This window comes from Hesperophylax consimilis, chromosome 16 (assembly GCF_061612785.1).
Source record: "Hesperophylax consimilis isolate HC1 chromosome 16, BYU_Hcon_1.0, whole genome shotgun sequence".
NCBI lineage: Eukaryota > Metazoa > Arthropoda > Insecta > Trichoptera > Limnephilidae > Hesperophylax > Hesperophylax consimilis.
The window spans coordinates 6,929,827-6,953,209 of record NC_142851.1 but is presented as its reverse complement, the minus strand read 5'-3'; the positions used below and the strand labels follow the sequence as shown (position 1 = coordinate 6,953,209).

The following is a 23,383-nucleotide window of genomic DNA, read 5'->3' as shown; positions in this document are numbered from 1 at the left end:
CATTCATTTTCAGATTTTTTAGAATTAACAATTGGAAATTTAGCTAAGTTTTATAGCATTTTGAGGCATAATTTAGCGTTTTGTAGCAAAATAGAAAAAAATGTATTTTCTGAATGTTTTTAGCGCATATTTTAAGTATTTTTGGTAAAATATATGTTTAACCTTCATTTGCAAGTATTTCCACGTGAAAGATAATAAATAATTAATTTTAATATTAAATTAATAAGGAAGGAAACTCTAAGTACGGGCGAACACAAACACAACAAATGCAGATTGCGATTAACATCAATAGGCGTAATTTATTTCGCACAATTTGTGTAATGTTAAAAAGCAATTTTAGCCTACAGTACAAAAATATTAAATATTTACACATAAAATAGTAACAAAATTATAAAAAATCGTAGGAAAAGCTTCCAAAAATTAAATAAAGTAGGCATAATACTTTTCCTTGCACATTCACATGAAACTACCTTCCTTATGCATTTTTCTCAATTCTTCTTAAGTTGTACTGGACTAAATATTACTGTATCAGCTTCTCCAATTTGTATGGTTCTTTGACTTCTGAAAAACGCTATATTCTCGGAAAGCGTTTACGCACACAGTCGGTGGAGCGCGAGCTGAAGTTAGAGATGATTTTTAATCACTTATTTCCGCTGATAAATATCGATTTTTTGAAATTTTCACATATTATTTTAATACCCGGTATTTTCGGGAAATTCGCGCCTATTTCGCTAAATAGAATAATTTAGCTGAAATACGGCCAAAATCACGCTTTTCGCGTTAATTCGCGAAATAGAAATCACTGGAAACACTTTCAAATGCCTTGAAACGCAAAGAAAACTTATAAATGCCCTATTTTCGAACCATTAATATTTTTTCGCGTTTTTAGTTAAAACGAAATTTTGCCATCTCTAGTTATACCCTATCATCTAATATTCTTTTCGATCTATATAATCTAACGATAGTTTCAAGTTTAGGTGGATTCTATAGTTAAGTATTTACTTTAAATCTTATTATTTTTTAATTATGAACTAATGTTAATAAGACAAGGTTTTATGCATAACATAAAGGATTGTTTTATGCCATGCATAAAACCTTGTCTTATAAACATTAGTATATCGTTAAAAAATAATGATATTTGACAAGTCAAAAATATTGCACCAATAAATGAAGATATCATATATCTCGACGCCATATAGTGAGAAATTTAGCACTAAAAAAGCCTTTCCCAAAAAATAAAGTTGGTTGTTTACAGGTGGAAAAAATATAATAAGCGGTAATTGTTAATTGAGGTACTAGTACATATTGAATCATTTGGTGGGTTGGAAATAAGCCGATATAGCTCAGTGGTTACAGAGCACCTGACCGGAGATCAGAAGGCACGGGTTCATTTCCCGTTGGCGGCATTTATTTTTACTCGGGAGATATTTTCAATTTTGTATTGGTATTTCAGGAGACTAATTATTGCTTATAATTATTTTAAATCTGTTTGAACATTTTTTGTGTGAAGACTCTAAATTATTAGCATTCAAATACTACAATTATGGTTCATTCATTTAAGGTGGAACATCACATCTATCAGTTGTAAAAAAAACACATCAATTCAAGCAATATGGGAGAAAGCAGAACGTCATTTGTTTGCAAAAATGATGAATATTTGTACGATTAGAACTGTGAGAAAAGCGTGTTTTTAGCTTCAGTCTATTGTAGATTTCCCTGGGAATTGTTATTGAGTTTTGTTTATCATTGTATTAAAATTTCTGGTCAGTTTCAGAGAGTTATCATTTCCATTCAGTTTTCAGTTTTGATGCAATATAAAACGATATCCGTTGGAATTTAATGTTGCCTTATAACTAATAAGAGGTTAAAGGGAAGAGGAATATAGGATATGGATAGGAGATACTTCTCATATTTATGTAGATTAAACACTACTGGCACTAATAAGAACAAAGTTTGAAATTTTCAGCGAATACGGTCGACTAGTTTTTAGTCTATAGGGTTCACATAAATGAACATGCCGTTTATATATGGAAGAAGAAAGTTTAATACAGGGCGTCCTGGTTTAAAGTGCACTAACTTCGGGAGGTGATCCTACAGTATAGTAGAAGTAAAAAAGATGGATAGGTTTTTCCCGAACCCTGCATTTTTTTAAGTACAAAAAAAATTCTTAGAAGATTTTTTTTCCCATACAAACAATCCGACTTCTTGACCAGAAAACATAGAATAAAGAAGAAAACTACCTTCCGTAATAATTTGAATGGAAAGAAAGCTTCTCTGCGGAGAAGCATCCTGATGATATTGGAGTTCGTTGCCATGACTGAAATAGTAGGTACAGACTTGTATGTATGAATGTGATATGCCACCTTGTATGTATGAATGTGATATGCCGCCTTGTATGTATGAATGTGACATGCCACCTTGTATGTATGAATGTGATATGCCACCTTGTATGTGTGAATGTGACATGCCACCTTGTATGTATGAATGTGATATGCCACCTTGTATGTGTGAATGTGACATGCCACCTTGTATGTATGAATGTGATATGCCACCTTGTATGTGTGAATGTGATATGCCAACTTGTATGTATGAATGTGATTTGCCACCTTTTATGTATGAATGTGATATGCCACCTTTTATGTATGAATGTGATATGCCCCCTTTTATGTATAAATGTGCTATGCAACCTTGTATGTTTGAATGTGATTTGCCACCTTTTATGTATGAGTGAGATATGCCACCTTGCATGTATGAATGTGATATGCCACCTTGTGTGTATGAATGTGATATGCCACCTTGCATGTGCGAATGTGATGCCACCTTTTATGTACGAATGTGATGCCACCTTTTATGTATGAATGTGATATGCCACCTTTTATATATAAATGTGATATGCCACCTTTTATGACTGAATGAATGATATATGCCGCCTTGTATGTGTGAATGTGATATACCAACTTGTATGTACAAATGTGATGCCACCTTTTATGTATGAATGTGATATGCCACCTTTTATGTATGAATGTGATATGCCACCTTTTATATATAAATGTGATATGCCACCTTTTATATATAAATGTGATATGCCACCTTTTATGAATGAATGAATGATATATGCCGCCTTGTATGTGTGAATGTGATATACCAACTTGTATGTACAAATGTGATGCCACCTTTTATGTATGAATGTGATATGCCATCTTTTATGTATGAATGTGATATGCCCCCTTTTATGTATAAATGTGATATGCCACCTTTTATGAATGAATGAATGATATATGCCGCCTTGTATGTGTGAATGTGATATACCAACTTGTATGTACAAATGTGATGCCACCTTTTATGTATGAATGTGATATGCCACCTTTTATGTATGAATGTGATATGCCCCCTTTTATGTATAAATGTGCTATGCCACCTTGTATGTTTGAATGTGATTTGCCACCTTTTATGTATGAGTGAGATATGCCACCTTGCATGTATGAATGTGATATGCCACCTTGTGTGTATGAATATGATATGCCACCTTTTATGTATGAATGTGATATGCCCCCTTTTATGTATAAATGTGCTATGCCACCTTGAATGTTTGAATGTGATTTGCAACATTTTATGTATGAGTGAGATATGCCACCTTGCATGTATGAATGTGATATGCCACCTTGTGTGTATGAATGTGATATGCCACCTTGCATGTGCGAATGTGATGCCACCTTTTATGAATAAATGTGATATGCTACCTTTTATGTATAAATGTGATATGCCACCTTGTATGTGTGAATGTGACATGCCACCATGTATGTATGAATGTGATATGCCACCTTGTACGTATGAATGTGATATGCCACCTTTTATGTATGAATGTGATATGCCACCTTTTATGTATGAGTGAGATATGCCACCTTTTATGTATGAGTGAGATATGCCACCTTGCATGTGTGAATGTGACATGCCACCATGTATGTATGAATGTGATATGCCACCTTGTACGTATGAATGTGATATGCCACCTTTTATATATAAATGTGATATGCCACCTTTTATGAATGAATGAATGATATATGCCGCCTTGTATGTGTGAATGTGATATACCAACTTGTATGTACAAATGTGATGCCACCTTATATGTATGAATGTGATATGCCACCTTTTATGTATGAATGTGATATGCCCCCTTTTATGTATAAATGTGATATGCCACCTTTTATGAATGAATGAATGCGATATGCCACCTTGTATGTGTGAATGTGATATGCCAACTTGTATGTACGAATGTGATGCCACCTTTTATGTATGAATGTGATATGCCACCTTTTATGTATGAATGTGATATGCCCCCTTTTATGTATAAATGTGCTATGCAACCTTGTATGTTTGAATGTGATTTGCCACCTTTTATGTATGAGTGAGATATGCCACCTTGCATGTATGAATGTGATATGCCACCTTGTGTGTATGAATGTGATATGCCACCTTGCATGTGCGAATGTGATGCCACCTTTTATGTACGAATGTGATGCCACCTTTTATGTATGAATGTGATATGCCACCTTTTATATATAAATGTGATATGCCACCTTTTATGAATGAATGAATGATATATGCCGCCTTGTATGTGTGAATGTGATATACCAACTTGTATGTACAAATGTGATGCCACCTTTTATGTATGAATGTGATATGCCACCTTTTATGTATGAATGTGATATGCCCCCTTTTATGTATAAATGTGATATGCCACCTTTTATGAATGAATGAATGCGATATGCCATCTTGTATGTGTGAATGTGATATGCCAACTTGTATGTACGAATGTGATGCCACCTTTTATGTATGAATGTGATATGCCACCTTTTATGTATGAATGTGATATGCCCCCTTTTATGTATAAATGTGCTATGCCACCTTGTATGTTTGAATGTGATTTGCCACATTTTATGTATGAGTGAGATATGCCACCTTGCATGTATGAATGTGATTTGCCACCTTGTGTGTATGAATGTGATATGCCACCTTGCATGTGCGAATGTGATGCCACCTTTTATGAATGAATGTGATATGCTACCTTTTATGTATAAATGTGATATGCCACCTTGTATGTGTGAATGTGACATGCCACCATGTATGTATGAATGTGATATGCCACCTTGTACGTATGAATGTGATATGCCACCTTTTATGTATGAATGTGATATGCCACCTTTTATGTATGAGTGAGATATGCTACCTTTTATGTATGAGTGAGATATGCCACCTTGCATGTATGAATGTGATATGCCACCGTGTATGTATGAATGTGATATGCCACCTTGTATAATTTTGAAACGTTACCAAATTCTTAGCAGCCGATGGAAAACAAATTACGTCACAAAATTCTACAAAATACTATTTAAGTTATTGTCTGAGACATTATCAGTATTATGTTTCTAAGTATATTTGTACATTCCTACCCTTTTAATGAAATAAACGATGTAAGTTTAATTTTTAATCCACAGTTTAAAAGCAAACGTTTCATTTGAAGCCACAGTGAAAAAGAGATTAATGTGGTTTTGCGAAGAAACCATGAAAGATCACGATAAGCCAATAGACGAGAGATAAATTAGGCAGATTACTTATTTATTTCATAATAGCTTATTACATGATAACTCTTCAGGTTCAAAACTAAACAATATTCAAAATCATTTTACTTTATTTTTTTATTTAGTAGGTAGGTATAGTACCTATTTTATTTAGTAGGTAGGTATAGTAGTTTATTTAGTAGATAGGTTATAGTATTTTATTTAGTAGGTAGGTATAGTATTTTATTTAGTAGTTAGGTATAGTATTTTATTTAGATGGTAAGTACCTATAGTATTTTATTTAGTAGGTAGGTATAGTATTTTATTTAGTAGTTAGGTATAGTATTTTATTTAGATGGTAAGTATAGTATTTTATTTAGTAGATAGAAATAGTATTTTATTTAGTAGTTAGGTATAATATTTTATTTAGATGGTAAGTATAGTATTTTATTTAGTAGGTAGGTATTGTATTTTATTTAGTAGTTAGGTATAGTATTTTATTTAGATGGTAAGTATAGTATTTTATTTAGTAGTTAGGTATAGTATTTTATTTAGATGGTAAGTATAGTATTTTATTTAGTAGGTAGGTATAGTAGTTTATTTAGTAGATAGGTTATAGTATTTTATTTAGTAGGTAGGTATAGTATTTTATTTAGTAGTTAAGTATAGTATTTTATTTAGATGGTAAGTATAGTATTTTATTTAGTAGATAGGTATAGTATTTTATTTAGTAGTTAGGTATAGTATTTTATTTAGATGGTAAGTATAGTATTTTATTTAGTAGGTAGGTATAGTATTTTATTTAGTAGTTAGGTATAGTATTTTATTTAGACGGTAAGTATAGTATTTTATTTAGTAGGTAGGTATAGTATTTTATTTAGATGGTAAGTATAGTATTTTATTTAGTAGGTAGGTATAGTAGTTTATTTAGTAGGTAGGTATAGTATATTATTTAGTAGGTAGGTATAGTAGTTTATTTAGTAGGTAGGTATAGTATTTTATTTAGTAGGTAGGTATAGTAGTTTATTTAGTAGGTAGGTATAGTATTTTTGAGACTTTCTCAATCGCCACGTTTTAATGAACTAACTAACTAACAATTACTCCATTTCGCCGCAGGAATAGGCAGAGAGGACGGACCGCTAAACAACTCGGTCTTGGCACACACTCCTTGCCTCATTCGCATTCATACATCGTCTCATACATACTCTTCTATTGTTCTGACTCTTGACATGGCCCGACTCAAGTATCTGATTCACTTGGTCGTGCCATGTCTTCCTCGGGCGTCCTTGACTTCTGCTACCATTCACATTTGCATAGTATATTCACCTTACACTTCTTTCTTCGCTCATTCGCTCTACTTGCCCAAACCATCTAAGCATCCATTTCTTGATCTTACTCATTACGCTTACATCAGCCAAGCATTCGTATTGCGGATCTCTACATTTCTCACAAGATCATACATGGTTTTACCACACATAAACCTTAGGGATCTCTTTTCTACAGAATTCACCTTTTTTATTCAGACAATAGTACTTATTTTTTGTACCTGATAGTAATAATTTGTAAGTGATAATAATATATTTGTTGACCGTGCACATCGCGAAAGTTTTTTTTATTTGGAAAATTAGCAAATATTTTGAAAAAAAAATAGGGGTAACTGTTCCCGCCCCGACCCTAAGTATTACTTGTAAAATCATGTTATTAAATATTTCACAGAAATTTTCACCATTTAAAAAATTGTATGTAAACAAACACCTTGGAGCATTAAAACCGCAATAAATATTTTGAGTTCCAAAGCATTGCGTTTATTAGTCTTGGTTAATTATACTCTGAAGTAATTTAAACCAAAGACGTCCATTTAGCTTTTGTAATGGCCAATTTGCCTCCATTGACCCTGTATGGATTAACACAGTTTTAGTCTTTCCACTAAGAGCTCCGCTGTAACCTCTCATTCTGTTCCACGCGTGGCTTACGAAAAAGAGGGGAAGGTTACAACGGAGTTATCATGGGTTCGCCTTTAACGCACCGCACGCAATAATGTGTTCACGGCTCATCTGTATATAGCCTTTGGCACGCGATGATCGCACGAGCTGATGGCCTTTTTACGATACTCCGAGGTGATGATGGCTATCAGAATCCACTGCTAAATGGCCCTGCGAACCACATATAGCCTGGGAGATGTCCCGATATCGCAGACACGCTCCGGTTAATTTGTCAAATTAATGGAAATATTAACAAGTGCTGTATTCAAACATATCAAACGCGGTTTATGATATTACGAAAAGTCCGGTAAGGTGATGACTTCAGACTTGATCATCATTCACAACAGAAGAGATGTGAGATACGAGATTATTTTTACCACCAAATTGGAGTTTTTCATCCAAATCTCGCTACTCCTAGGCCCGGTATATCAGTTGGTCCGTATCCTCGCTATGTACGACGCTATTCTATATTCGATATTCGCTATTCCTTGCTCAAATTTGCAAAAAAGCGGACTTGAGCGGACTAAATCTCGACCGAGAATAGTTCATGTTTTAGACGCCGAGGTGCTAGCAGTAACACATTTAATTGAAATATGGGGAAACATATACATTATATATTTAAACGACCTACAAACCGTTCCTCTATTAAAATCATACGTGGAATATTGCTGATATCTAGACTTATGATCTATACACGGATTATGTTATAAGTTCGATATTACAACCAAGCCGAGCTTAAAATCAACTGATATACCGGGCTTAAGGGTAGCAGAGGTGCATTTTAGATTTTATTTGCTATTTATGATTTGCTTTGATTAAATATTTCATTAATCTTTTACAAGAATTTAGTCGAAATAGTTTTTCGACAAGACAAGACAAGAATATATAAATACTAACCGACCCGGCGTTGCTGGGGGTTATCCTTATGAGATAGACATAAACGATTTTACACTTTTCTGTAGGTTTTTTAAGACATACATTTTCTTAGTACATTACTTTGATGTATCTCATAAAGTTTAGCCAGCGTTAGCGAATGTAAGCGCCCGAAAATATTTGTTTTACGATTACAAAACATCAACTTTTCTCTGATATCTATAAATGTAGTATGCATGTATTATATATATAAACCTTCCGGAAGAAATTCTCTAATTGATAGTGAAAACAATATCCGAATCCGTTGCGTAGTTTAGAAGAACTAAGCGATTTTATTTTATACTATTTAGAGAAGATTTTTGAACTTCAAAAAAATATTACTGCATTTATGTGAGAATGTCATTAAACCTTTGACGCAAAAAACATAAACCCACAACAATCTGCAAAGCGTTTGCCTCAAATCAAATTTAAATTACCTCAAAATTTCGCAGAAAAACTATGAAAATTCTCAACCTTAATGTTGAGCGTGAGTATTTGACGTGTCAAGAATTGACAGCTGGAACCCGCCAAACTTTTTCACTTCGCCAAAACAAATTATAAAAGTTTGATTCGTTGCCGCGACTCGCGACGCCAGATTGTTTCACTGCTAAACCCCGAGTAAACATTTCACAATTCCTACATGCTTCACATGACATGATTGACATGTGTGTTAGGATTTAGAATGATGGTGGATTCATTCACTCTTTGGATTCTGCGTGCTATTTCTGCGACACCTGCAAATGTCTCAATGATGTTGCAAGTTGCAATAATAACGAACGAATGGTTTGGTTCATGGTTCGTAAATATCGATGATCGATTTCGTCGAGGTATTTCCGTCAATTATTTAAACTTCAAGACAAGTACGCCCAACAATTGAATTCTGAACTGAAGCCCCAAAATACCCGATAAACCTAATTGATTCTGTGGAAAAGGGGATGTTTTGCCATCTCTAACGCACAGACACAATGCATAGACGCACAGGTTAAAATATTGTTACAATGACTGTCAAATTACCCATCTGGTAACTCATCAAATACGTGTTTTTCTTTTTGAAATATTTTGTATTTGTGTGTAGTATTACTTTATGATTGTGATTACTCTATGTTTGCTTCACTCAAATGTAAATTGTTAACCTCGATACAGGCTTAGTCCTAGTGAGGTTGATTTTTATGAGAAAAAAACATGATTTATGTTTAGTGAGATGCAATAAATAAATAAGTAAATGTATTAATGGGTATTTTAATAGAGCTTGCTCGAAAGAGCAAGCAGCATTGATCCACGTACAGTCCACAGTTTCTTCGACTTTCGGGTCGTTTTTTGTAAATTGGCTCGCAAGTAGAACGAGCCACCGGCACCTTTTTTCCCCCTTTTATATTATTCTTCTTATTCCGGCGATATATTTTTCTTTGCCTTTAAAATGTGCAGTCAGGGGCGCTCTTGTGAAGTGTTACATGAAAATAAAAAATAATGTTTTATCGAGATGAAAACGTAAATTATCATCGCTAAAAAGTATTGGTAAATACGATTGGTTCGAGCGGTTCAAGACTAAAGTGGGTTTCATCCTACAACTCTGTTCTTGGCTATTGTTTCAATAGATATAGAAACGAAGGCGAATTTTCATATTAAAATAATTTTCATGGCCATATTTAAAAAAGAAAAAGTGTCCAGATTTGAACAGGTTTTGTTTCAGAGAATTTGATCAATTCATCATCTCAAAATTAATTTTCAAGTTCTCTGAAAGTTCTATTCTAAAAGTACTAGTTCTAGTATCAGATGTTTCACAGAAATGAAACATTGAGATGGACAATAAACAGTGGAGAATGTTAATTTTAAAAACATGAGAGGAAAACGAGCTATATATATCTAATTCTCATTCAAATAAAAGATTGTTGCTACTGTTGGTATTTTGAGAAGTCATGAAGGACAGCCCTGTGTTCCGAATGATAAAATAACGTACATTATTATGACTAAAAATTACTTGACGATTGAAATTATTGGACGAGATAAGACCTTATACTATTAGGTATAAATACAAATTGAGAATAACACCCTCCATTCTAAAATCGCTCCGTTGTTCGTGTAATCGAACATTGCATTTGATATCACATGGCAATAAAATGCAATCGAAACAAACAGCGAGACAATCGGAAATGGTATTTCAGGTTTCAGGAAAGTTGGGCTAGACAATATTGGCAGTCGGAATTTGAAATTGGGGTCTGGGTCTTTTCCTAAATTTTTTTTTTGATATTGTGTGAAATTTGAGAATTTTCCACCTTCCAAAAAAAATCTTTTATCAAAATTAGAATATCGTAAATACTGCTCGGAAAATCTAAGGGAATTTTTTTTAACCTTTTTGATTTTGCTATGTGAAGTTTGGAATTTTTTTTAATGTTGGAAAATTATTGATCAAGAAATTATTTTTTCCGAATTAATTTTACCGGGAAAAAAGGAAAAAAAAATCGGAATACAGGTCGGGAAATTGTGTAAAAGTTTTTGAAACAGAAATCCCTAGTTTTGCTAACTTTCTTTTTGAAATTTTCTTATTGGTGATGCTATTTGAAAACTTCAACCGTTCTTTTTGAAAAAAATAGAGGCCGCCATTTCCGTTTACCGCAACCCTAAACTGTACAGTCAGATAAAAATACTCAGATAATCAGACAAGAGATTTGAAATTTTTATTGATTTTATTTCAGCCATTTGTAAATCCTAGTTTACAAATATCTAATATATCATCAATTACATTTTTATTATGTACTAGATGTACCCCGCCACGCGGTGCGGTGGCTCAGTCTGTCTGTCCAGATATAGAAACAACAGCGCGTGTTGCTTTCACGTCCAACAGATGGCGCTATTAAAAAAAACATTAATAAAACAGTTGATTGTTTTAAGTGTTTTTGGAATATGCCTGACATGGAATGCAATAGGGCTTGCCATAAGCGATTTTAATACTTTCAGCAGATTTGAGGAAACTTTGTCTGGCCCACAAGCATTCAATGTCTTGAGTTGATCTATCATTTTTAAGTCTTCTTTAGTCGTTGTTTGTATCTCGTATGCTTTAAGATTAAGAATAGTTGAAGAACTCTAAGCAGAATTCTTTTGCCTGAACAGACTATGCAATAATTACAATAGCGTATTATCCAAAGTCGATATTTTCAATTGCGAACTTATCAAATACAAGAGGTCCACAAAAGAATATTTCTCTGATGGTTTGTGAATAACGTTAAATTGTTTATATTTCTATTATAATTTGATTTATATCTACAACCTCTCTCCATGGCTATAAACGTTTTGATAAATATTTTGTTTTGTAAATTATTCGTTTAATATAATCTTTTGTTTTGCATAAATTTTTCAATTCATATTCCTTTCTTACAAATTTAATTTACTTATTCCTTATTATGCTGTCTCAGTAGAGGTAAAGTCACAAAGAGGAAATCCAGAATTAGTTTTATTTTGAATATATAATACTTATGTACAAACTGAAATAAATGTAAGCTGTAGATTTAACGAAAATTAATAAATAAACAGTTGTGGGTATGTGGGCTAGTTCAGATTCAGTTTTCTTACATTGTCGACTATTTTCTCTTGAAGTCTAATTTTTTTATGGATTCTTTCGTAATCCTCTAACTAGCTAGGGCTTATAACAATACCCTTCATGTTTCTAGCTGACTAGTACTGCGGCTCATTTGGCCTTATTACTATTACCATCTAATGGTTGTATTTACTTGAAATAAGTTCTGAACTTTTTACTCTGTTTACCTTTACCTTTGTGATTTACTGAATGTAAATATTTCATTTTTTCATAATTTGGCTGCGTCCTTTTCGCTTCGGTGGTCCTGCACATCTACCTGCGGGGAGAAAATAGCATTTTGGAGAAAAACATGTGGGAGAAAAACATTTTGTCTCCACTGAAGTGAATTAGTGGTTAGCAAAATTATCCATTCGTTTAGGGTTAGAAGTATTTGTGTTTTTGATGATTAATTAATCTAACGATTGTATGAAGGAAGACTTATTATTTTTTGTTGTTGTAATTTTTCGAAATATTTCCCAGAAACGTTTTGGAGTTAAGGTAATTTCCTATAAATGTGTTTTGTAGATTATATCAGTTTTTTACACAAGTTTCCATATTTCTTATATTGTTCTTGTACTAAAATATTATCTGGTTGTCTTTTAGCATTTTTTAAATTTTATTGCGTCTGTGGATAGATTTAACGAGGCCAGGGGAGATCCATGCCATGAGTTTATATTGTTTGTTAGGAATAACTTTTTTGACATTGTGGTTAGTTATGTAATATTGTAATTTAGTGATAGTCCAACGGCCGGCATAGTAAAGTGGTAACGCATTGGACTGCCATTCCGAAGGTCGCGGGTTCGAACCCGGCGTGCGCAAATAAATTTTATTTGATTAATTTGTGTTATTTCACAATTAATTAATTAAAATAATATATAGTATATTTGCGGCACGTTCCAGAGTGGAAGATACTACCAGTATCGCCCTGGTGTAAGACCACCATTCAGAATTGAAACGTTGCTCCAAATGGCTTTAGCCGTGTTTAGTGACTAGATCTGAATAGCCAGGTACTTCCCCACCTTCCTCTTTCCCTTCCCCACTTACATTCAGCCTCACAACATCCCTCAATTGGGGATGCCATAGTCTCACTGGCTCCAGACGGGAGCAGTTGGGACTCTTGTGAGGTATTCACTATAAAAAAATAAAAAATAAAAATTCCTGAAACAGAACAAGACACAGAAAATAGAAATATAACGGTCACAACAGGATCTCTTGTCTTACCTGGACAGCGTCTTAACCACTCAACCACTCAATTCCTAGTTGTGATCGTTATCTTTTTATTTCCTGTATCGTGTTCTTGTTCATATTCTGCAATGATATATTAAATCGATTGGTATAACCTACAAAAGTTAATGAAAAGTTTTTACAATTAAAATTTTATATTATAATGTTTCTACGAGTTTTCGAATATGTACTGCTTATAATCAGGTATTAAAATAACATCGACATTGGTGAACCTTAAGCCTGATTAATGTGAAAGAGAATTATCTGACATTTGCCAATTTTGCCAAGTCCAATGTCGCCATTTGAGGATTATCTACTTCTATAATAAGGTTACCTATTGGTTTCACACTGATAGAGTAAACACCACACAGACCAGTGTGTAATATCTACCTATACCTCAATAATACTAGTTTATTGCATACCTACGAATAGAGTAAATACCACACAGGTTGCTAGTCAATATAAAGGGTAGGGCAGAGGTCAGCAGGCCGCGGCTCATTTTAAGTACTTTAAGAAATCTATTTGAATTTCGCTTATATGTATATATACACTACCTGAAATCCCCGGCGCTGCCCGTGCTTTACAAAAAGTTTTTCGAAATCAGATGTAGACAGTGGCCTTCCTCTTGTTTTAAACTTGTAAAAAATTTCATCAATACTGGTATAAAACTGTAGATTTGTATTAAATCGCCACATGCCTCATGGTCTCCCTCCCGCATCAGATTATACTTGTAACTCTTATTTATATAGATAGATAGAAGATACCAGTGAGAATATTATTCAACACATCGTAACGTCCGTCATCATATTATAATAACATATTTCGTATTGTTTTAGCAGTCTTAAAGCCACAGCGAAAATGTATTTTTATTTTATAAAATTTTTTTAAACAAAGACAAATATTCCCGGGTTACGAATAACCTGATAATACTAGTCGTTTTAAAATCCTGTTTAATTGTAGCAATTCGAAGACTGACTATTTCAAACACTCGCTTGTACCTAGATTACATGAAGTTAGTAATAGGTACGCAGATTTGGCGGATCTGTTTCACTGCACAGAAGCTAAGTACAAGAAGGCTATAATATCATATATTCTAAATCATTACTAATATAACGTCGGTCTACTCATACTTGTTGATATTATTTTGTACTTGTATCTCCTTCTAGTATTAATTTTATACTTTCTGTCGTCATTTTAAGATCAAATGCCACAATTAATTGTTATTCATTATATTGAATGGCATATTTGTACCGTTGATCTTAAATAAATAAATATTTGAAAATCTGTTACTAACACCACAGAAAGCTGAAAATGTTGCTTGTGTAGTGATGGAGGACTTAGCCAGCTGAGGAATTAAACACACTACACCTGGGTGGGACCCAAACGCGATGTCAATTGAGCCACCGACCGGTTTGCCATAATATTGGGCTCTTCTTGCTAGAAAGTCTGCCGACCCCTGACCTGTAAATATACCGTCATATAAACATGCGTACCTCGTATCATTCACGGTATGTGGTGTAGGATTATTATTGAAACTGTATATATTTAAACGAAGCTTTACAAGTGTAAACATGGCTAGCAGGGGCAAACTCGCCCAGCGGGAAAATAGACAGTGCAAATGTGCAAATGTATTTGATGTAAAAATAAAATTTGTCGGTAAAGTAGGAAACTGGTGAATCTGCATCACATAGAGAACCTAACTTATAATTTCTCCAAAGCTGACTATTCTAACATGAATCAATATCTTGCAAATGAAGACTGGTCATTTCTTCACCATAATAATACCATTAACTATAATCTTGAATTATTTTACAAAACTATTAATAAGGCCATTGAAAGCTTTGTACCACTTTCACACTTCAAGGAAGCGAAGTTCCCAAAATGGTTCAGTGGCGAGCTAATTAACCTAGTTATCTGTAAAAAAATTGCACACAAAAACTTTAAAGAATCGAACTCTCTTATCGACTACAAGATATTTCACAAGTATAGAACTCTAAAACTGTAAAAAAACTATCTACTACTATGTCTACTAGAACTGTAAAAAACTATCAAGAAATTCATATTTCAATTTTTTTTTTTTTTTTTTTTTTTTTATTTAGTTACTATATTACATTTTTTTAAACATTTTTATAAGAATTATATATATTTATATGATTAATTGATATAGATTTTTATAGTCCTCCTCACTAGGAGATCCTGTGCTGAGGGGGACTAGGTTTTGAATAATTTTTCAGCGACTTCTATGGTTCGACTTCATGTTTTGGGTAAGGGTTTCCAGAAACTTCTACGACGATGTTTTAAATATGCTAGTAAGTTCTTTTTCCGGTAATTCCTTAAGCCAAGATTTAATGTTCTTAATGCAGTTGTTTTTTGTTTTGATTTGTTTGATACTAAGTGGGAGTTTGTTATATACCTTTACTGCTAAAAATTCAGAGCTTCTTTGTCCAAAGGTAGAGTTACACTTTGGTATAGTTAGTATCTCTGTTTGTTTGGCTCTGGTATTATGAGTATGTGAGGTGTTTTCCTGAGAATTATTTTTGAGGTGTTGTACCAAAATGTTTTTGGCATAGATTTTCTGTATGCTTGGAACGTCAAATTGTTTAAAAATTTCTGTTGTTGATGTCCTTATGGGAACCTTTAGTATGGTCTTTATGATGCAATTCTGAGTTACCTTCAGCTGTTTTATATGTTTTGATACTGCTGAGATATCAAATTATATAAATGCTAATTATATAAATGGAATCGAAAACTCTATACCTTCTAATATTCAAAACTTTTTCACTCACGTTAACTCTCTTAGAAAAAATAAACAAGGTTTACCCCTTTCAATGCACTTCAAAGAAAAGAGTAGTACTGACATGAATGTAAAAGTTAACTATTTTGCTGATTATTTTAAAAGCGTCTATGACGAAGATATCCCAGACAATTATATACCACCTTCATCGCTTAGCGAGAGCATACATATCCCTGCCATACACATCAACATAAACGACGTTATAAGTAAAATCAAATCCTTAGACAAAAACAAAAAGGCTGGACCTGATAATGTACATCCCAATATCCTGATAAATTGCATTACTTCACTGGCTGAGCCGATTTTCTATTGTTTAATCAATCCCTTGACACAGGGTGCTTCCCTGATATTTGGAAACGTTGTTATCTAACTCCTATATTTAAAAAGGGCAATAAAAGTGATGTTACTAACTATAGACCAATATGTAAGCTATCTGTAATTCCTAAACTTTTTGAAAAACTATTACTTGATAAAATTTCACCATGTATTAACCATCTCATTGTTCAGAATAAACACGGATTTTTGTCGGGTAGATCAACTCTGACAAATCTCTCGTTATATGAAAACTATATATCAAACGCATTAGCTAACAGAACTCAAGTCGATTCCATATATACGGACTTTATCAAGGCCTTTGACAAAGTATGCCATAAAATTCTCCTGATCAAACTACGTAAGCTCGGTATTGACGGAAAACTTTTACAATGGTTTGCTAGCTATCTAACTGATAGAGTTTTACTTGTAAAAATCAATTTGTTCATTTCCAATCAATTTATAGCTACCAGTGGTGTACCACAGGGGTCTCATTTAGGCCAAATATTATTTTTACTGTTCCTAAATGATATTGTAAATATATTTGATGAAGATACTAATACGTTACTTTTCGCAGATGATTTAAAAATATTTAAAATAATCAAAAGCGCTGAAGATTGTATCTGTCTACAAAATAATTTGAACAGGTTAATTAATTGGTGTTCTCTTAACAAACTTCATCTGAACATAAATAAGTGTTATTCAATTAAATTTTACAGAATAACTCAACCAATTATTCATTCATATAAACTCAATAACTCAATCCTTACCTCTGTCGAAGAAATTAATGACCTGGGGATAACTTTCGACTCTAAATTAAACTTTATATCGCATATAAATAATATTAATAATAAAGGAATGAAAATGCTAGGCTTCATTCTTCGAAATTCCAGAGGTTTCAAGAATATTTCAACATTAAAAATTTTGTATACATCCCTGGTTCGTAGTCAAGTCGAATATAACTCCTCGATCTGATCCCCCCACTACAAATTACATTCAGATTCAATCGAAAAAATTCAACATAAATTCCTAAGACACATTAATTTTAAACTCGGTATTCCCATTGAAAATATAAATTATAATTACTTGATGAAAAATCTAAATTTATTAAAACTCTCAGATCGAAGAATTATATCCGACTTAATATTTATGTTCAAAATTGTAAATGGTAGTATAGACAGTCCTGATTTAATTAACCTCATTGAATTTCATATACCCACGAGAGCTACTCGTTCTAAAATTTTATTTAAATGCAACAATATCAGGACTGAGTATTCCAAACACTCGCGTGTACCTAGGTTGCATGAAGTTAGTAATAGATACGCAGATGTGGCAGATCTATTTAACTGCACGCAAGGTAGGTACAAGAGGGCTATGCTATCAAATCTTTTCAATCAATATTAATTTAATCTAATTCTACCTTATTTGCACTATAGAAACTTATGTACTTGTATCTCTTGTTTACTTACTTACTTACTCTCTAATGTCATTTCACAATCAAATGCCACATATATTTGTAATTCTTTTTTTTAAATATTTCTAAGATTTTAACTGTGACATGTTATCATTGTTTATGGTATATTTATACCGTTGATATTAAATAAATAAATAAATAAATAAGAACCCAACATATTTTTTAACATTAAGGCGACACAAAACTCTAATGACCGGGGTTTGTTCTAGGCTCACATTTTTATTAATTCCGAATAATTCATAACGATACCATCCTTTTTTGTACAGATAGTTACCCATGGATGTAAGTTATTTATATTTAGCATTAATAAAAACAGTATCTAACATTAAAATATTTTACGTAAAACGTTTTTCTACTAAATTAGCGGTTAGCACCAGATATTATTTTTCTAGTCGATGAATTATTAACTTCCCGAGGGATTCATCTAGAAAAATCTGAGATTTTAATTTTAATTTTTTAATTTAAAAAAAAGAAAGATAAACATTCCCGGGTCACGAATAACCTGGCAATGTTTGAAAATCTTCTACTACCACCACAATAAGTGGAAAATGTTGCTTGTGTCGTGATGGAAGCTTGGGTGGGACCTAACGCGATGCCAACGCAGCCACTGACTGGTCAAAAGTTAACTAATACGTTCATCAGAAATAATTTTTTTTAAATATGTAAATCCCACGGAAAGATAAGTTTTCTAGGCTTGCTAGGGCAAATTCGACCGTAGGTCCATTCATTACGCCGGGCCGGGCGCTGAATATTGTTTTTACGAGACTTCTTCACTTACATCCACTTTATTTTAGAAATTTGCCAGAGCAAATTCAACCGTAGGTCTGTCCAATACACTAGGGCCGCGCATCGCTAATTTTTGTGCACGGCTTCTTCACTTGTGTCGTTCAGATTCCGAATTTATTTTAGGGTTAATAAAGCTCCTCACATTGGACTATTGTTTCTCGCTCTTGCGAATCTTTCTAGAGACTTCCGTTTAAATAAACAGTCGCAAAATTTTGAAAAACGAAAATTACTCCCGCGCATCTACTAAAAAATACAATACAAGAAAAACACACGAAAAGATTTGTCTTGTCCTGTGTTTGTGAGCCAAAACAGTTTAAATACATCATGTTATCGACTTATTGTGATGTTGTAAAGTATTTTGTGGGTGAAAAACGATTATTCTTAAATAACGTAAAAAGTGTTTTAACTAGCAAAGTTTGTAAAATATTAGATTTTAATTGCTTGCAAAATTAGAAAGAGTCTTTTCATCTTCTTTCAAAACCAGTGAATTTATTTGACATTGAATTTGATATTTGTTGAAATACAATTATTATTTTGACAAGACTCGGGGGTTTAAGACATGTTCGTTAAAGAGTAAGACGGAAAAAAATTCTCAGCAATATAAAAAGAAAAGTCGGTCACAGAGCAATAGCTTCCATATATTACAAGGTTGCCAGGGCAGTGTGCAGTGTGCACCGCATATCTGGAAAGCTTATTCGTATCTGTTTTCAATAAAGTCAATACAATCGACCCAAATACCATAGGGTTTTGCTATATGCAACCTATTTTAAGACCCCGCGTTCCAAATTTCTACCGACATAATCCAAGTCGGTGGAAATTCAGAATATACAGGGTATCCAACTTGTCTATCAGGATGTATCCTGAGAATTTTAACCAGCGTTTCCTGAGCATATTTGGAGTTAAAAATATACATTTCAGTTTGTAGTCCGATGATTTTTTTAATTAAAATAATTTCCAACATTCTGAAGGAACACTTTTAGCCCCAGTGTTAATTTAAATTAACACGAACTTTGTGATTTTTTTACCGTAACGGTAGCGATTTAGAAAAGCCATGTTTTTGTTTTCTTGTAGCTTTTAATCTTTTCTGTTGCGTCTATTTTTTCTGCTCGGTTGAAACCCTTATTCCCGCCACAACAACGATAAATTTTTTGACATCTGCTGATTGTGAGTTTCGTCGAATTTCTTATTCATTTAAGGCGAAATAAAAAAAAAAACAGTATTATAGCTAAGATTATCTGTGACAGTTTCTCTTGATTAACTTTTTTGGTTTCTTATAAAATTATTTACAAAATAAATAAAAACCAGTTTTGTGCTTGAAATCGAACGTTTCTAGACTCCGTTTGTCATGCGATTTTAATGCCTATTACCTACAATATAAGGTATACCAAGAATATACACATTTTTGGCTTGTAGCTGGATTACTTCATTTAATGTGAGAAATCAATATTTTCTACTCGAATTACAAATATTTTAACGCATAAAGATGTGTTCTATAATAATAACATCAGTTCAATTCACTGTTAACAGTCATTTGCCCGAATATTGTACATGAATTTCAATGTTCATTCAAATTAACACTGGTAGTGACGGACACGTTTTCGTCTAGTATGGCGAATTTTCAATGACTTATTATCCTAGATTATTTCATTATATCTGAATAATTTTTAGTTAAAATGTTATTTGTTTGTACCTCAGAGATTATCACTACAATGTAAATGTGCATTTTTGACATGAAATAGTTATTTGTATTACTTTTGTGTTACGTTTATTTTACCTTACTATTTAAAAAATACCCTCGGACGTCCAATGTTAAGCCAAATTAATATTGTATATTTTTCTGGTTTTGGACCTTTACTGGAAACACTTTTGTCGTGTTTTAACTTTTTTTATTTTGTATCACAAAACATGCTTTTTATAATATTTACGTTGACAATAACAATTTATTGATAACGGGCACCGACCCTTGTACAGCTAAACACTGTTTACTGTAATAGATTTCTGAAGGAAAGAACACCTTTTTACTGGGAACAGGCCCTTTATAGATTAAAAATACTAATCCATTGACAGTTGTTGATATAGACAATGAAAAAGAAGGCAACTGTTTATCGACATATTAGAGCTATAAAAATGTTAGCAGAGATTCACACCATTTCTAATAATTAACTATTCAAACAATACATAGATGGCGACTGTATCCAGATTATTAAAACTTATCTTTTACAAAATTGAAAAAACATGGAATAATTTCTATTAAAAAAAAAATTCAAATAATTTCCTGAGGTACGTATTATCAAGCATTACATATTTTATATATGTGGAAACAATAATGCGGTTGTGAAAGGGTTAAGTGCGCCAATTTCGGGGTAGTACAAGTAATTTTTTTTTTAAATTTATTTATTGAACGCCATAAGGGACATAATACCTTTAAAATAACTCAGAAATTTAACACCTAAGTACATAAAATAAATATCATTTGGTCATTAGATACAATAAACATTTATCTAAACAATCTACTTTTGCACATCCAGAGTCTTCTTGGTTAATGATAGTTTACATTTCACCGAATAAAACAGTTCTATTTTAAGTTATAAAATGTATTAAAGCTTATCTTATATTGGAATATTGTTGAGCTAAATATATCTACAACATCGGAGTATATGTTACCCAAATATTGGATTCGTCCCATAAGCTCGTAATACTGCAAAGTTGTAGAAGAATTGCACGAAGAAGGTGGCCGTAATCTAGGCATTCTCTAGGAATACCTATTCTAAAATCTACATATCTTAAGAATTTATATTGGATTCTTTCATTGGCGTGTGAATGAACTTCATAATTTGGAGACCAAACTGTGGGATTATACTCGATATGACTCCTTACTAGTGACATATACAATGTTTTAAATGTGTAGACATTGCGAAAATCATTAGATAATCTTGAATAACTTTTTTTCGAAATTCCAACGTTACAGGATAGTTTGAAGGTCACTGTCTAAGTCTTATTTCGAAAGGCCATGTGTAAACCCGGTCAACGCCTGGTACTTCAGCTAGTATATATATATATATATATATATTTATTTTTTCCAGTTATTTTGAGATCTACAACGAGCGCGTGAGAGACCTTCTGTGCCCCGGGGACCCGCAGTGCCTGCAGCAGGGCAGCCAGCCCGCGGGGCCCTCGGCCAACCAGCTCAGGGGGCTCCGGGTCAGGGAGCACCCCAGGAGGGGGCCCTATGTCGAAGGTGACGAAAATTAGTACCTAATCATCGTAACTCTAATCAAAACCACACTGAATCAATTTGGCCTCTTATTTATGTAAGGGGGTCCTGAATAATTAATTACACATTATAAATGGTGTCCGGAAACTAGTGGTACGTGCGGGAAGCTGGCGAATCTACGTCACATTTGAGGTAGATATTCTAATATACCTTTTTTGATTTGAGCTATCATATTACAGTAAATCGATTTCAAACTTTGAATATGATCTACCCTATGACCTCGCTCAGCAATAAATAAATTTATTTACGGATGCCAATTTCAAATCAAATTTAAACATTTCGACATCTTTTTGTGGAAAATCAGTATTTTTTTCAGTGTCTGAAGTTTTTATTGATATCGCAGATACGCTGGTCACTTCGGATACCTTCTCAAAAGGATATTTTTAATCGAGTAAGTATAAGTTCCTTAAATATTCCATCACGTTAGTAATAACTTTCTGGTTTGTCGTTGCAAAGGAATACCAAGTCCAAGTTTTGCCATCAACGAAAAATACAACTTCGCGAACTTCCTATAATTTCGGTCGAAATGGTTAAAGTGGCCGTTTCGAAGAACACGTGCACTTCCTAAACACATCGTCCAGTCGATGTGCCTCGAACGGACACTCAACACATACATGCGTTAAAGACATAGCCTCCGTAAAAGTATTAGTAAAGGATCATATAATGGTGAAACTACGTATGTATGTAGGTACCTAGCCATTTTCCGAGGGAAAACCTATCAAATAATTTTGCGTTATGAATGTCACTGTGTCAAATTTATAATGTCTAAAAATCCTGTCCATTTAACTTGACCATTTGGCATTTGTTCTGTCTGTAAATTATTTTCTTACGTTCCGGTTGCGGTTCCGGTGCAAGATGGTGGCCTTGTTGGATACTACATTTTTATTCCACGAGAGTTCGCATGATCGTGGTTTCTGCTAAGAGCTGTCAAGTCGGAATAAATTTGCCAAAAAAATTATCATTGAGATGGTGACATTTCTTTGGACAAATCGTAAAATTGCTAATGTATCATTCGTCCAGTTCCATTCGCGCGATTATACGAGTATATCAAAATAGTTTAAAAATATCAATTTATAAATTTATGGTTGTTTTTATTAGATTTGAGTGAGCTGACGGTCCGCAGTCCCCAAGAGCTGTGCGCACTGCTGGCTTTGGGGTCGGCTCGGAGAAGGAGCGCCGCCACGCAGAGGAACCCTCACTCCAGCCGCTCGCACGCGCTCCTTGCTGTGAGGAGAGGGCATCCGCACACCACCCTGACTCTCTTGGACCTGGCGGGGAGGTCAGTTCTCAACATAGATATGGGAGATGTGGCATGTAAATGTACGACCAAAATGCACGGACTATCAAAGCAACGAAGCCGGTGAAAGACATTAGCAGCACACACAATGCACCTGGAGCTGTTCCGAACTATCAAATAAATAATTAAGCAGACAAAAGCGAAATGTATGAAATCAATTTATTGGGATTGATAGTGTATTCGGGCCCTCCCATCAAAG

The 23,383-nt window shown here is 33.4% G+C and overlaps 1 protein-coding gene across 1 annotated transcript in view; it reads left to right on the top strand.

Annotated features, from left to right (window-relative positions):
* LOC149416611 (uncharacterized) overlaps nt 1-23,383 on the top strand; it is a 70,880-nt gene that overhangs the window by 23,824 nt on the left and 23,673 nt on the right. The window contains exons 5-6 of the mRNA XM_089641283.1: nt 21,697-21,851; nt 22,986-23,166. Coding sequence (XP_089497409.1) covers nt 21,697-21,851; nt 22,986-23,166 — 336 coding nt within the window. The remainder of the gene's footprint in view (nt 1-21,696; nt 21,852-22,985; nt 23,167-23,383) is intronic.